Below are 14,293 nucleotides of genomic sequence, written 5' to 3'. Positions count from 1 at the left end.
GGTATTAAGATATTTATTTATAATTACTATTTATTTTTGACAATGTCAAGAAAGCAGGCTATGTACAATAGTCATATTCACAAAAAATGTATTTACTTGATAAACAAACTGCAAATAACAGTATCATTTCAACCAGTATATTCAAGAATTTTTCAAGGTCCATGTATACCCTATTTAAATGTATAACATTTCTAGTATGTGGCACCATGGGATCACAACACATATACCTGTATGTTCTCCCTCAGTACAAGGAGAACTTGGCTTGACTAAAGTGCTAACACTGAGCCCACAGATGGTGAGACAGTCTCTCTCAGAGTGTCTTCTTCCATATCACAAAGGGGTTTTAGCTGGAGAACTTCACCTCTTTCGAGTTGGGTACAGGTCCATCTTTGCTTGTTTCTTCAGCTGAAGTCTCTGTCTCTGTATTGTCTGCTGAACTCACTGACTTTTCCTTGGCATCTGCTGTTGCATTGTCATATTTCACTTCACTACTTTGTGGGATCTCCCCATCCCCTCCTCTCTCCAGTCTCCCTTCTCTTAAGCCACTAGTGCTGACTTCAATTATAACAATTTCCTCTCCACCTTCCAGCTGAAATAAACGGTCCATGGCCCCTCTACCTTCAGCACCCTCAGCATGTGCAGTATTGCATCCTGGTCCGTCTTCTCCTACCATTCCCCCTTCACCTTCAATCAGAGCTATCATCTGCATACCCTCCTCAGTGTCCTGCTCCATCTTGGCCTCACTCCCAAGTTCAAACACCACCTCCTGCCCATCAAGAGGCACCAAACTTTGGGTGGGTCTGCAGGAAATCTGCAGGCTGGTTTCTTGGCCCTGGTCGAAGGCAGCACTGGAGCGGCTGCTCTCCTGTGCCTCCGAATGAAATCGCAGGACATAAGACTCACTCTGGCTGCTGTCCCCTGTCTGTGGCTTTACATGCTTTTCCCCGCCCCATTCATGCAAGAGTGACATCATCCCTCCCTTGTCTACCCCCTTCTCTCCCTCACCTTGCCCATTTGTCTTGAACTGCAGCACAAGTGATTCCCCATCCCCACCCATTCCTCCATCCACTCCTTCTCCTGATGCATCCCCTTGAAACTGTAGCACATATGATTGCCCACCCTCTTCCAAACCCATCCCCTCCTTTGCTTGCCCCTCATTGTCAAAACACAACACAAACCGTTCCCCTGCCACAGTCTCTTCTGTCCTTATTTGCTCCACAGAGGAATGAGGTTTACTTTCCAGAGTATCAAGGACAGGAGGTGAAACTGTAGTAGTTGTTGTTGTTGGTGTAAGAGTTGATGGGGGTCCTGAGGTGTCCACTGTTGGGGCTTCAGGGGTGGACAATGGGAGGATTGGGACAGTAGTGCAAGTTACGGACAGAGGAGAAGATGATGATGGTTGTGACTCTGTTGCAGTGTTAGCAGCACTCACAGTCTGTGTGACATTGTTACAATTAGTTCCTGACTGAGCACCTGCAGCCTCACTGACCTGTGCTAATGCAGATTTCTGCAAAGTAGCTTTAGGTTTGCGCCCCCGTCTGCCCCGCGCAGTCCGAGTGCTTTTCCCTAATATGGGCCTGGTTAATAAGGAGTTAGATATGAGACTGTGTGTTGGTGTGGCAACATGAGTGTTTGCGTTGTTATTATTGTTGGTGATTATGATCCTAGTCTGCTGCTGTTGCTGGGATATTGTCTGCATCTGGGGGATCTGGGTCTGAGTTTGATTTAGGACAGGTTGGAGTGTTTGGATAGTCTGAAGCACAGGGAGGGTTTGGGGCTCTGGAGCCGGGAGGGGGTTGTTCGCTGTAGGAACCAGAATTAAACTGGACTGGCCACTGTTGTTAGAGGGGCACTGCACAAGGAAGAAATTCTGGGGTTGGGATAGAGGGAGTGGCGGTGGAGGAGGCGGTGGTGGAGGGGCTGGTGGAGGGGATGACAGAGGAATGAGCTGCAGACCGCTAACTGTTTGAATCATGAAGTAGTTCTGGGAGGTGTTGAGAGGGATATTAAGTGCTGGCTGGGACACAATCAGGCTGCCGTGGTTTCCTGAGGCTTCCAGGGTGATGGGGTTGAGCAGGGTCGTGGTGGTTGTTACTCCTCCAACACTGGCTTTCACAGTCACTCCATCGCTACCTCCACCATTAGGGCAGGGCAGGGGGACACTGGTGCCATGAGTGCGAATGTGCCTCTGCAGGTAGGAGTGCATGACGAACTCCTTCGAGCAGTATGGACATTTAAAGTCCTTGCTTGAGGAGTGTGTGCGAAGGTGGAGCTGGAGATTGGAGGAGTGTGTAAAGCTTTTATTGCAGTGGGTGCACTGGAAGGGTCTCTCACCAGAATGGGTGCGCTCATGCTGCTCACAGAACAACAATGAGAAATAGGAAATGATTATTGGATTATTAGATAAAACATATAATTTGCAATAAGAGACCAAAAAACGATGAATCAACACAGGATGCACTGACCTGTTTGAGGTTTGACGTCTGCGAGAAAGACTTTGAGCAAATGGAGCAGGTATGAGGACGCAACCCAGAGTGCATCTGGCTGTGTCTTCTCAAGCAGCTGGTGTTTTTAAAGGACTTGCCACACTCCTTGCACACATACGGCCTCTCACCTGTGTGCTGCCGCAAATGGTACTGGTAGTGTGAGCTCCATTTGAAAGTGAGAGGGCAGTGAGGGCACTGGAATGCCCGGACGCCTGTGTGAACCTGAATATGGCAGGAGTGGAAAATATGCTTTACACAGCTGTATTAATACATCAGCACCAAACCAATAACTATCTTCACAGCACTTTGTGGTTGTTATTTGATATTAAGATACAATTTTGCAAATGTTCACTGCAGAAAAAAATACTTGGAAGTGTGGTGAAATATATTTCCTGTACATTTGTTTAATTACAGCTCATGGCTTTCAAGCAGGGAAGTGTTTGAAAGTTGCAATCAAAAGTTATAGCTGAAGTATTGTGAGACATCAGCCACTAAGTCACAAGAGGGTTTAAACCTCAAAGTGTTATCACGTTCTATTGACTTTTTATTGCTTTCTAGATTCATCTGTTGTAGATTGTATTCATCAGCAGGGTGTGAACCACTCGACACAGCTGCAATCCCTGTGAACTAGAGAAATCATAAATCCTAAGGTGACACAAATCGTAAAATTAAGATCCCAAATGAGAGATTTCTCATCTGGAAAATGAACTTGTGTGTTAACTTCTTGCAACAGAGGAGAGAATGAGTCTTACCCTCTGATGGATTGAAAGCAGTGATGACCTCTTGAAGCTCTTTCCACACTCAGTGCAGCGGTAGGGCCTTTCCCCTGTGTGATCCCTCATGTGGTACTTGAGCCCTGATGAACCTTTGAAGGCTTTTCCACATTCTGAGCAGCGGTATGGCCTCTCTGTATTTAGGCATGGGAGAAATAATAAATCGTATATAAAAGCAAGTACATATCAAGTCATTTAATGTGAAAAGACAAGGATAATGCTTTGCTCATAGTTACAGCTCAATGGACAAATATCTTCTGTTGCCATGTTAAAGACAGTGTTGTGATATTGTCTACCTCCAGCAGGAGCACCCTTGCTGGCACCCGTCTTTTTGGGAGCCTTAGTTGGTTTTGAAGGCTGTTCCTCTTGCTCCTCGCTGATGGCGATGATGTCAACATGGATTTCTCTCTGGCCCTCCTGCTGCTTGTCTGCCTGGCTGGGAGAAGAGGGCAGGGGGAGCGACAGGGAAAGGGAAGGAGGGCACACTATCTCAGCCTCTGCCTCAGCCAGGAGTCTTTGCTCAGGAGTGTGGGAGTGTTGATGTGTGAGGAGGGAAGAGAGAAGAGGGAATGAGCGGTCACAGGCGGAGCAGCTGAACTGGGAGCGAGATTGTGATGAGAGAGAGTGCATCTGCACAGAAAAAAAAAGAGGAAAAGTGATCAAAATACAAAAGATCTCAGTTTGTATTCACAATAATGACAGTAGAGTCGTTCTCACCAGTGAAACATGTCTGTTAAGGCCTCCACTGGTCTTGAAGGTCTTATTGCAATAGCCACATGACAGCCCTGCCCATGTGGTTCTGGCCTCTGGCTGAACGATCTCTGAGCTCTGAGTCACCTCGGTAAAGCTCTGCAGCAGGTCAAACTGAGCCTGGGTGGTGCCTACATTCTGAGGAAAAACAGAAGGAAGTCATGCATATCAAAACAAAACATCTCCTCAGATAAATTTTAAGAACTTTGATGGGTTGGAAAAACCTTTTCAGATCAACTGAAATTATATAACCGAGAGAAGGCAATATCTTTGACAAGACATTACTGAAATTCTTTAGAACTGTAATTTTAGTTCACACATGAACAGTTCAGTTGAATACACACGTTCCGTTACTTTTTTCACTTTTATTTTTTAAGCATCACAATGTGATTCCTAGCTATGTCATTTTAGAGGGTCTTTCTCTTTATTTTGTTTTTTTTCTTAACCAATCATACCATTTTTGAAATTTGACATAGAAGCGGAACAGGTTCACTTTATTCCATTTTTCCCAGACCATGGTATCTTTGATCTAGAGTTTAAAGCATCTTTACTTACTGCACTGCTTCCATCTGTTTCCTCTGCAAGCCCCAGGAGCACCTCTGTAGTGTGTCCATTTTCAGCCACTGTTGTTGTCTCCACCACCTCCTCAAAATCAGCTAGCAGGTGCCCCGCCACCAGTCCATCTCCAACTTCCATCCCTGCCCCAGGCCCTGCCTCTGCACTGGCCCTGTGTTCTCCTGGAGTCATATGGATGGCCTGGTGCTCCTCCAGCTCTGTCCGTGTGCCAAATGTGTGGCTGCAGCTGCCACAGCTGTACAGCAGCACACTGGCCCCAGTGTCTGTGCTCAGGTGGACCTCTGTCCCGATGGCCCTGGATGCACATGCATTCTCCCCAGATGAGGTGAGGGTGAGCTGGGGGAGAAGGCTTGGATTTTGACCAGATGAGGTGGTTGACAGGAACACTTCTTCCATCCCCACCCCGACTCCATCACTTCCTTCCTGACTTACAAATCCCACCATGTCCGTCAACATGGACGAAGTCACTTCCTCTGTCCCTACCACCACCTCCACTATCTCATTCCCCTTACTTGGATCGCCCCCCCTCTTTCCCTCTTTCCCTCCTGTGTTGAGGTTGGTGTGTGAGTTCTTGTGCAGGGCCAGGTTGGATGAATGTGTGAAGCTGCGTCCACATTCACTGCAGATGTATGGCCTCTCACCTGTGTGTATTCTCATGTGCTGCCTCAGGTTGGTGGACTGGGTGAAGGATTTGTTGCACACTGAGCAGGTGTAAGGCTTGAGACCAAGGTGGACATTTTTGTGTCTCCGCAGACTACTTGAGTTCTTGAAGGCCTTTGGACAAGTGTCGCAGGGGTACGGACATTCTCCAGTGTGCTGGCGCAGGTGATACTGGTAATGAGAACTCCATTTAAAGGTCAGGGGGCAATAGGGGCACAAAAAGGTGCGCACTCCAGTGTGGACACTCTGATGGACCTACAGAAAGGCACAGAACAGGATGTGAAATCTGTCTTGTTTATGCGCATTTCCATTCCCCCCCAAAAATCTGACTTTGTGGAACAACTTTTTTTGACTTCTCACCTGGAGCAGAGAGGAGCGTTTAAAGGCTTTACCACAGTCCTGACACTTATAAGGCTTCTCTCCTGAATGAGACCTGCAAAACAAAAGATGGCAAAAATATGTGTGTGATTGAAGACGTCATATATTACCAGTATTAGAATATGTTGTAAAACTTTTCACCTAAGTTCTTTTTTTAAAGTCATTACAGCCTGGCTAGGCAGGGATTTATCAACCAATACAAATGACAACTTTTAGGGGTTGTTGGGTCATAGTTCAAACATGGTAGCCAGTACAGTGAATTTTAAGAGCTGAAATAAAGAACTTTGTTACTAATATACCACTATGACTTTGTAAAGGTACAGATTTCTTACATATGTAAACTGTAAAATAATAGTGGGCTTTCATAGGAAAACCTAGCTGTGGCACCATTTTTATATAAGCATGAGTTTTATTTTCTCAGTTATGTTCTTTAAAATTTTTCATATCTGTCCCTTCTGGAAAGCATCTGCAGCAACATTGACACGACTGTGTTCAGTCCTTTCAGCAACTCAACAGACTGATGAAATGGTTGGGTTCTAGTTACAATCAGAAGGACATGGATCACTGTTGTATCATGAATACCGTTGGTGGTACAGCAGTGCAGAGGAACCCTTGAAGGCCTTTGGGCAGAGGGTGCAGCGGTATGGCCTTTCATTGTTGTGGCTCCGCTGATGATGCGTCAGTCTGGACGACCACCTGAAGCTCTTCCCACAGTCCATACACTGGAAGGGATGATCTGACTGCTCCGTCTGCTGGGCTGGCACTGACACGGACGAAGACACCATGTCCAGGACCACCTCTTCTCCACCCTCCACCACTCCCTTGTCACCTTCTGCCAGCTCACCTCTGTCCCCTTCATCCTCGGCATCCTCTCCCGACCCGAGGAGGGACGGGAAGGGAGAGAGGGAGGTGGTTGACTGAGGTGGCAAGAGATCTGCTTGGACCACTAAGGCCACAGAGTTGGCCATCACTGAAGAACAGATGAGGGAATTCCTTAGCAGCAGTTGTGAATCAGTTCTGGTGCAGGATCATGGTTTTTCTTTCATCTTTGTTCATAATGTCTCATGAAGTGCTTCCATGCATTCAACTGGAGATGCCAGCTGTCATCTCAGAACGGGTCTAACATAAAACGAAATGGAAATAAATACAGCATTATAACTTGGTAACTACTATTAAGACTCCTATTAAGAATGTCCCTTTAAATCCCCCCCCCACCCCTTCCACCTTATGAAGCTTGTCTCCCCCGCCCCCCTCCCTGCTGTCTTTCCTCTGGCCGTCAGTCCGGTTCTGTCCGTCCCCGCAGTGCGGTGCTTACTAGCGACACACACACGCGCAGCCTTCAGCTAAGTCACATTTTCAACTTCTCTGTAAGTGCATACACGAACCGGCAAACGTTGCAGGCCAATTGGAGACACACACACGGAATATCAGTCATTACATTATCAACAAAAGCAGCTACTGGCCCTCATTTAGAGCTAATCTGTTCTCACCAACACTGCACAGCTTCGTTAAACTGGAGAATAAGGATGAGCATTAATACAGGCGAAAGCAGTACTCACCGAGTATCTTTACCTCATCTTTAAGTTATATTGTTGATATTATGGAAAGAGACTGGGTACCGCAGTGCTAATCCACACAACCTTAACAATAAACACAGCACAAACTAACAGCACTTCTCCACCCGATGCCGCCTACCAAGAACGGCGACGGTGATTGGCCGTAGCTAGAATAGATGAGGGAGTACCATTGGCTGCAACCTTCAACAGACTGATTGATGTCCTCAAACCGATACCTCAAACCACAGATCAGAAGCAATTCTTAAACGTGCTCTGTAACGGTAAGCGTTTCAGGTTTTTTGTAGACCGTGGGATTGCAAAAAGTTTTTTAATCATTCTCCTCAACCAAGAGTTTGGTTTCTACCGTCCCTGCCCTGACTTTGACGCATTGACTTCTGGGTAACGTAGTACCGGTTTGTGACTGCCCTAATTCTGGTTTTGGTTGCTGGATGGATTAAAATATCTCTTTCAAAGATAAACTCATATCCATTGTGCACATTCTGTAGTATTTATTTCACCAAGGCACATATTTCACATTGAGGCCAATCAGTGTGTGGAAGAGGCATCTTGATGTAACAAAAATAATTTAACATAATGGTATAATAATAGTAAATAAAGATAAAAACTGTATAAAAGTACAAAAAGATAGGAGTCTTGCTCCACCAACACAAAAATAAATAGTTCCACCAAGTGTCTTAAATAAATAGTCAATAATGTAAAAAATACTAGAATAGGAATGACCAAAAATTAATAGTGATAAAATTGGTAGTCTATATTATATTGTAGAAAACAACATAATACACAAAAGCACTGTATACAACAATTTACATTCTTGTACACTTATGTACACCTGTACAGAACATAGTGTCACAATACATAGTATTTTAAGGCTTTGGGTGGTGGACTCAAAATAAAACAACCTTTTCTACCCAAAAGCACAGGTTCAAAATTAGCCATCTCACCCATCTAAGAGGCTAATTTCAATGGGTTTGTGCAAAGAATCTAAACAGGTCCATCAGTGCTCAACAACAGGGCACATTCATTCAACTTTACCACAACATTAAATATGCCTCCTCATGCAGAATGGAAAAGAGTAAAAACTAAAAGAAAGAAAAGTAAAACAAACAAACACGCATTTAAAATAGGAACTCTGTTACAAAAGAAAGTTATCACTTTTCATTGGCTACTCTTTGTTTTTTAGATATATTTAAATGCAAATTAAAGTCATACACTATCAATTGATACATTAAGACATGGCACATTTTAACATTAAGAAGATAACATGTACATCTTCTAAGATGTTTGCTTAAAGGACACTGTTCAGTGATGGATAGTGACAGCCTTGGCATTCTTAAATGTTTGCTACATCTACTGGAAGAAGTATCTGCTAGAGAAGTACACAAATGCAAAGTAGGTTAAATCAATATACACCAAAAGAAAAAAAATCAGAGCTATAGGTTCAGGAAGTGCTACTTTTTCTTGAGGGTCAGTGATACACAAGACAAAAAGGAAAATTAGAGACATGGGCATATAAATTCACGTAAATACAGATAAAAGGAAAAGGTGAAACATTACAACTTTAAATAAATAAAATTAAATAAATTACTAAAAATAATAAATAAATAAATACATAAATAACATGGCCTTAAGCAAGGCCTTTAGAGGAGAGTTCAGGGAAACATTGTGTGATCATTGTAGTCAAACTGGCAGTCTGCTTTAATGGTTTTAACTGGCTGCAGTGTAGTGCATCCTTATTGGCTCTAATGGAAAGACACATTCTTCAGCACACGCATCATTGGTTGATGTTCAGGCCGATTAAGGCATGCTATTGACTACAGTGCACACTGACATAGTCCTGATTCCTTTTTGTCTGGACTCTCTGTATCCTCACTGGCTCTGCTTTCCAGCAGTTGTAAGGAAAAGGATGAATGAGTTCCAGTCATCATTGCACTGCTGAGGCTTTGGGCTTAAGAGTGAGGAATGCTCGATACGCCCAGTCGCAGAAGAGCTTGAAGTGTTGAAGAAGTTCATGGCTAGACTGCAGGACATCAAATTGATAGGGCAGGTGAGGGGGAAGGGATGGCGTTGCTGGGGTTGACCTGGGTGCTTCAACTCTCAGCATCTGTATGTTAAAAGACAGGAGGACAAACAAATTAAAAACAATTCATCACATTATTATTACTTTAGACTTGTGGATCATTGCATGATTGGGAGTTAGATGTTAGAGTTTAGCTCTTTACCTGACGGTGCAGCATGACGATGAGATTTTTCATTTCTCTGATCATCTCCACCAGTTTCGGCACAGCAGGGTGGTGGTGCTTTTTTGAGACTTTGTTGAGCCACTCAAAGTGGTGCTCGTACAGCTTCAGGTCAGAATGCAGCTGAGAGAGTGTGGGCTTCAGCTGGAATATACACAGACATACTTTAGAGACTCAGCACGGGTGTGGCAAGATGTAACAGTATGGCTAGAAACAGACTAGACAGCAAGCACACACAATTACACACACAAACATATTTACACAGTTACATTATCAGAGCATTACCTCAAGATTGTTGAGGTCACTGGCTGATCTGTTGCTCATTTCTGGCAGAGACCTGAACCTGTGTGGCTCCACGTCTGAGTCAAAAGCGTGCTCCCTCTGAAAGAGAAAACGAGACACAGAACAGCCCGTCAGTAATTTGCATCAACACATTTTTACTCATCCTGAGACAAGTCACGGCAACACAAGGAAAGTATTAGTGCAGCACCTCGATTGGATGACTGTTTCCAGTGCTTAGAGACAGTAGCTCTCACTAAAGGGAGTGCGGTTGGTCGGGTCAGTGTGAGTTCACCCACATTCAGCCACCCCAAATGTCAACAATGAGAGCAAATGACCTGAACCCACAGGATGTTTTCTACAGGGAGTGAGGATAACAACATATGCAATGACTAAGAAAGCTCAGGGTGCACAACAGACAACACAAGACTGTAGGGAAACTCCAGGGTCACAGCTATAAAAAGACAGAATGACGCAGTACCACTGCCCAGCCAGAGTTGTGTGTTGTAAACTATGTCCAGACAGCAGATGTATTGCTCATTACAGCCACCAGAGGGGGACAAACAACCTGACTGCAGGATGTGAAGCTTGCAGCTGTGCTCATCAGTAGTACAATTGAGATTTAAAGTGGTATGCCAGATTCAGTAATGAAAGGGGTTAAAGGAAGATGACTGATGTGGCGTGCGTCATGTCCAATCAGTAGAGGAACATAACAGCATTAGAACATTAAGTGTTGACGAATGTTTCGTGTAACTGGTTTTGTGTTCTTAATGCTTCCTTAACCTGTTATTCAGTGTGTTCCTTGCACTGTTTTATCTCCAGTTGTTTGTGTTATTTTTTTTGCAATAAATGTACTGCTTTGTCTTCCTGCGTCTCACCATCAGCCTTTCTAGGAGCTTCCGTATGTTTGTGGTTGATTGTTTTGTCTCCATAGCTCTTGTCCCCTCTGTCCTATTCCTCCTTTACTCTCTCCTTTCTCTGATCCTCTCTTCTCCCTCTCTCCCTCTCACACCAGGTGCACAAGCACACGCAACACGTGCACATGTGCATGTATGCACACAAATACACCGCTGGCTTGTCATCTAGTCGGCCCTCTGATCTCTTCATCTCTTGTGGTTTTTGCTCCATCTTTCTCAGCCTTTAATTCTCCCTCTTATCCTTTCTTTTCTCGCTCTCTCCATCATAGATCATGACCTCACCCGACAGAACTCAGCATCCAGCCTTTTTTCTTCCTGAATGCAAATACTGGAATGTGATAAATCTTTTTGATTTTTATCAAGTCACTTTGCTGTGGTGACTAAAGGTAAAACACTAAACACCCCAGCTTCGCAACCATGACTATTTACAGAGCCCTCAATGCACACAACACACAGCCACAAAAATGCATACACAGAAACGTCCACACATTGCACAGATACTGTATGCATGTAAACGCACACACACACACACACACACACACACACACACACACACACACACACACACACACACACACACACACACACACAAACACACACACACACACACACACACACACACACACATATACAAACTGGCTTCGGAAAACTTACACAGACCTATGTGTGTGCAAACAGACAGACACACACGTGTGTCTCTCTTTAAAGCATCAGTTTCACTGCTTTTTTGCAGGGACTTTCCACGGATTCCTATTCTATTTATCTTTCCTAATTTTGACCTCTCTTTAGTGGAAATCCACACAGTATGGAAAAATAAATTAAAAATACATCTACCATGTTTTGAAACACTGTCTAATACTGTCCCAGACAGTCTTTGATAATGTTGGTTTAAACACATCTAGTTCTAAGGTTATGCTACTGCTGCACAAAGGTCTTTAATATTGTTTTAAACAAGGCACAGGCGCACACACACACAATCTCTCACACACACAAACTCACACATAGTACATTTGACCATTATCTCCTGGCTGAGACTAGAGAGAGTATGTGGCTATTTTTGATTTTATCTTCTGAACAAAAGAGTTTTAAGATTTGCATAATGCAAAAATAGAATCTGGATTGGTCATGTGTAACCAAAGATGCTGCGATAAAATCTCGCTTTCTTTTCACCTGTTACAATATGGTGTGGATGCACAGTCACTACTTGGACCTAAAGTTCTTTCTTGCCTAGTTCTTTGATTGAGTTTTGAGTAAGATTTAGGGCAAAAGGTATCAGTACAAGTAAATTCAAATTTCATAAGAAAGTCCATCCTCACTTGTCTGGCAGCAGCACAATATGTGGTTTTTATGAAATAGCCATGTGAAAGACATGTTTAGCAGTTTGGCTGTAGTATGTGGTTGATTTATACTTAATTTCTTCTGATAGGATTTACTGACCTGAGTTAGCGAGTGGATTTGTTTCTTTAACGCCCTAAAACACTTATGCACATCATCTCCCTTAAGTGACCCCCCCATAACATTAACTTAAAATGTAATCTTCACTATAATGAAAAAGGCACAATCCTTGCCAAAAACCTTTCTACTACCTCTGCTAGCAGTCAGGTGACCAGGCAGACCAAAAGGTTGCTGAGTCAGACCTCCCCTCCCTCCCTTCCGAGTCTAGTTTGGATTAAAAGTGAGATCACTCAGTCAAATCTCCCCCTGGGGCTTCTGGTGCCCTGATCTAAGTATGCAGATGGCCTCCAGCCAGTCTGTCATCAATGAAAGCAGCTTATGTCAAACTGAGGCCTGAGCAAACGTAGCATAGTTGAGCCAAGAGAACTTTCCAAGACAGTGATCTAAGCAAGTCAGTGTAATGTTACCTAAATGAAAGGTAACATCAAAATCCGGTTAAAGAAAGGTCAATCAATGACGAGCATCCTCTTTTTCTCTCACACTAATGATTCAGTTAGCAAAGGCCTCATCAGCATCCCCTCATTAATAACTAAGATTGCTAATCACAGTGACGTCGCCCTTACTTACCAGCAGTTCTTGTGTAAGCTTCATTAGATTTTTGGTCTGATTGGACAGTTTATCCATGTCAGAAGGCCGCCGCATGGGCACAGGAGAGGCCGACGTGAACACAGGCAGCTGGGCCAATAGCAGGGAGAAGAGTAGTGAGGAGGAGGAGTCGAGCAGCACTGCAGGGGGAAGAACAAAACGGAAGCAATTAGTGGAAAGGCGCTGTCATCCCGCCATAATGATAATGACCTCAAGCCACCGCTGTCAGCCTGGGGGAAAGACATCGCACCATAACATAAACAATAGCTTCAGACTTGGCTGAGGCATCCAATGTCAGTCATGTTTTCACAAGCTGAATACAAACAATTAAATCATTAAAAAATCCAGGCTTTGACACTGAATATGAGCGTCACTCCTTCACCATAAGCAACGAAATGAATGCTGCTGATTGTCACACCTGCAACTGGATAGGTAGGTGAGCTGGTGGTATAAATTATATAGAGGCAGCCAAGTCAACTCTCTAACAGTAAGCTCATTCATTCTTCCCCTTTCAAGTTCAAATACAAGGTAGACTAAGTATTAAAAGGGAACCACAGCGGTGTTGAAATGATGAATGCTTGATAATTACAGGTGAACCACAAGAATCAGAGCCAAAATAACACTACAGGAGCATCTGAGCCTGCTGTCCTTGTGTTAACTCTAAAAGTTGCATAAACTGCATTCAAGCTGAAAATCAAGTTAAGTAAGAAGACTTTGGAGTTTAAACTTTCAATTAGTAGGTTAAAAGAATTCCATGTTATATTTATATGACAGCTTTCAAACGTTACAAACAAATACGATTTTTGCATTTTCAAAAGAAAAACATCTGTCAAAGCAATAGCCCATTACATATTGAAGATAAAAAGCATGAAAATAAACAAATACTTACATTTCATATTGTTTCGGGTCCAAAGGAAAAAAAAAGTAGATAAATAAATGGAAAATTAATAAATAAGTTGAACTCCGGAAATTGTCACGTGCTCCGGTTTCTTCTTCGTCAGTCAGAGTGACGAGGAAAGTTGTCAGGAGAGGAGAGGATGAATGAGACAGGGCACACTGATGCCTGAAACACTCACGAGAAGAGAGCAAGAGAAAAAGAAGTCAATATCGTCAAACTTTCTGTCTGTAGCAAAGTTTGAGATGAGCCTTTGTAGTCTTTATGGAGAGCTGAAGGCAGAGAGACACTAAGTTTGGAGAGGAAGAGGGAGAGAGGAGGCAACAGCAGTGCAGAGAGGGATGCGAGTGTGGTAAGTCCAAATTTTTCGCGCAGTGAAGTGTTTAGGCTTGTTTAAAACTTCCTTTATAAAGACGTCGGGCCTATGACACATCGGCAGTGACTCACTTCATTCATAAAAACACACACACACACACACACAGACACACGCTCTGCCTCTCTCTGCGCTCCCCCTCTCTTTCCTCCTCCCCTCCCTGCTGCCTGTCTCTCTTTGCGAAACTTTAAAAAAATGTTCCGTTGTTTTTTTTCTTTCCTCTATCACTTTCTCTCGTCCTGCCTGCTATCTCGCATCCCGCTACCTGCGCCAATCAGTCCCATCTCCCTCTTTTTTATCTTTCCATCTCCAAATCTCTTCCCCTCTCTTTCTCTCTATCACTGCAGACCTT

At 43.8% G+C, this 14,293-nt stretch overlaps 2 protein-coding genes across 3 annotated transcripts; both read right to left on the bottom strand.

Moving 5' to 3' along the window:
* Nucleotides 1–39: 39 nt before the first annotated feature.
* znf628 (zinc finger protein 628) lies at nt 40–7,341 on the bottom strand. 2 transcript variants are annotated; one of them, XM_074684337.1, is made up of 9 exons: nt 7,183–7,341; nt 6,206–6,742; nt 5,606–5,678; nt 4,565–5,500; nt 3,977–4,147; nt 3,556–3,889; nt 3,239–3,393; nt 2,466–2,708; nt 40–2,353 (listed from the first exon to the last, which is right to left on the bottom strand). In XM_074684337.1, the coding sequence occupies exons 2-9, from the start codon at nt 6,589–6,591 to the stop codon at nt 344–346; spliced, it is 4,308 nt and encodes a 1,435-aa protein (XP_074540438.1). In that variant the 5' UTR covers nt 6,592–6,742; nt 7,183–7,341; the 3' UTR covers nt 40–343. The 2 variants fall into 2 exon arrangements, with proteins under 2 accessions (XP_074540438.1, XP_074540439.1); XM_074684338.1 differs by having other exon boundaries at nt 6,206–6,593.
* A 1,546-nt stretch (nt 7,342–8,887) lies between these two features.
* On the bottom strand, nt 8,888–13,569 carry il11a (interleukin 11a). The gene is made up of 5 exons (XM_074684344.1): nt 13,563–13,569; nt 12,656–12,813; nt 9,723–9,818; nt 9,420–9,581; nt 8,888–9,301 (listed from the first exon to the last, which is right to left on the bottom strand). The coding sequence occupies exons 1-5, from the start codon at nt 13,567–13,569 to the stop codon at nt 9,122–9,124; spliced, it is 603 nt and encodes a 200-aa protein (XP_074540445.1). The 3' UTR covers nt 8,888–9,121.
* Between the last annotated feature and the right edge of the window lie 724 nt (nt 13,570–14,293).

This window comes from Halichoeres trimaculatus, unplaced genomic scaffold, assembly GCF_033239565.1.
Source record: "Halichoeres trimaculatus isolate MK-OKI-2021-1 unplaced genomic scaffold, fHalTri1.1 fHalTri1_scaffold_12, whole genome shotgun sequence".
Lineage (NCBI taxonomy): Eukaryota > Metazoa > Chordata > Actinopteri > Labriformes > Labridae > Halichoeres > Halichoeres trimaculatus.
The sequence above is the reverse complement of the archived record's forward strand: the minus strand, read 5'-3'. Positions and strand labels throughout refer to the sequence as shown.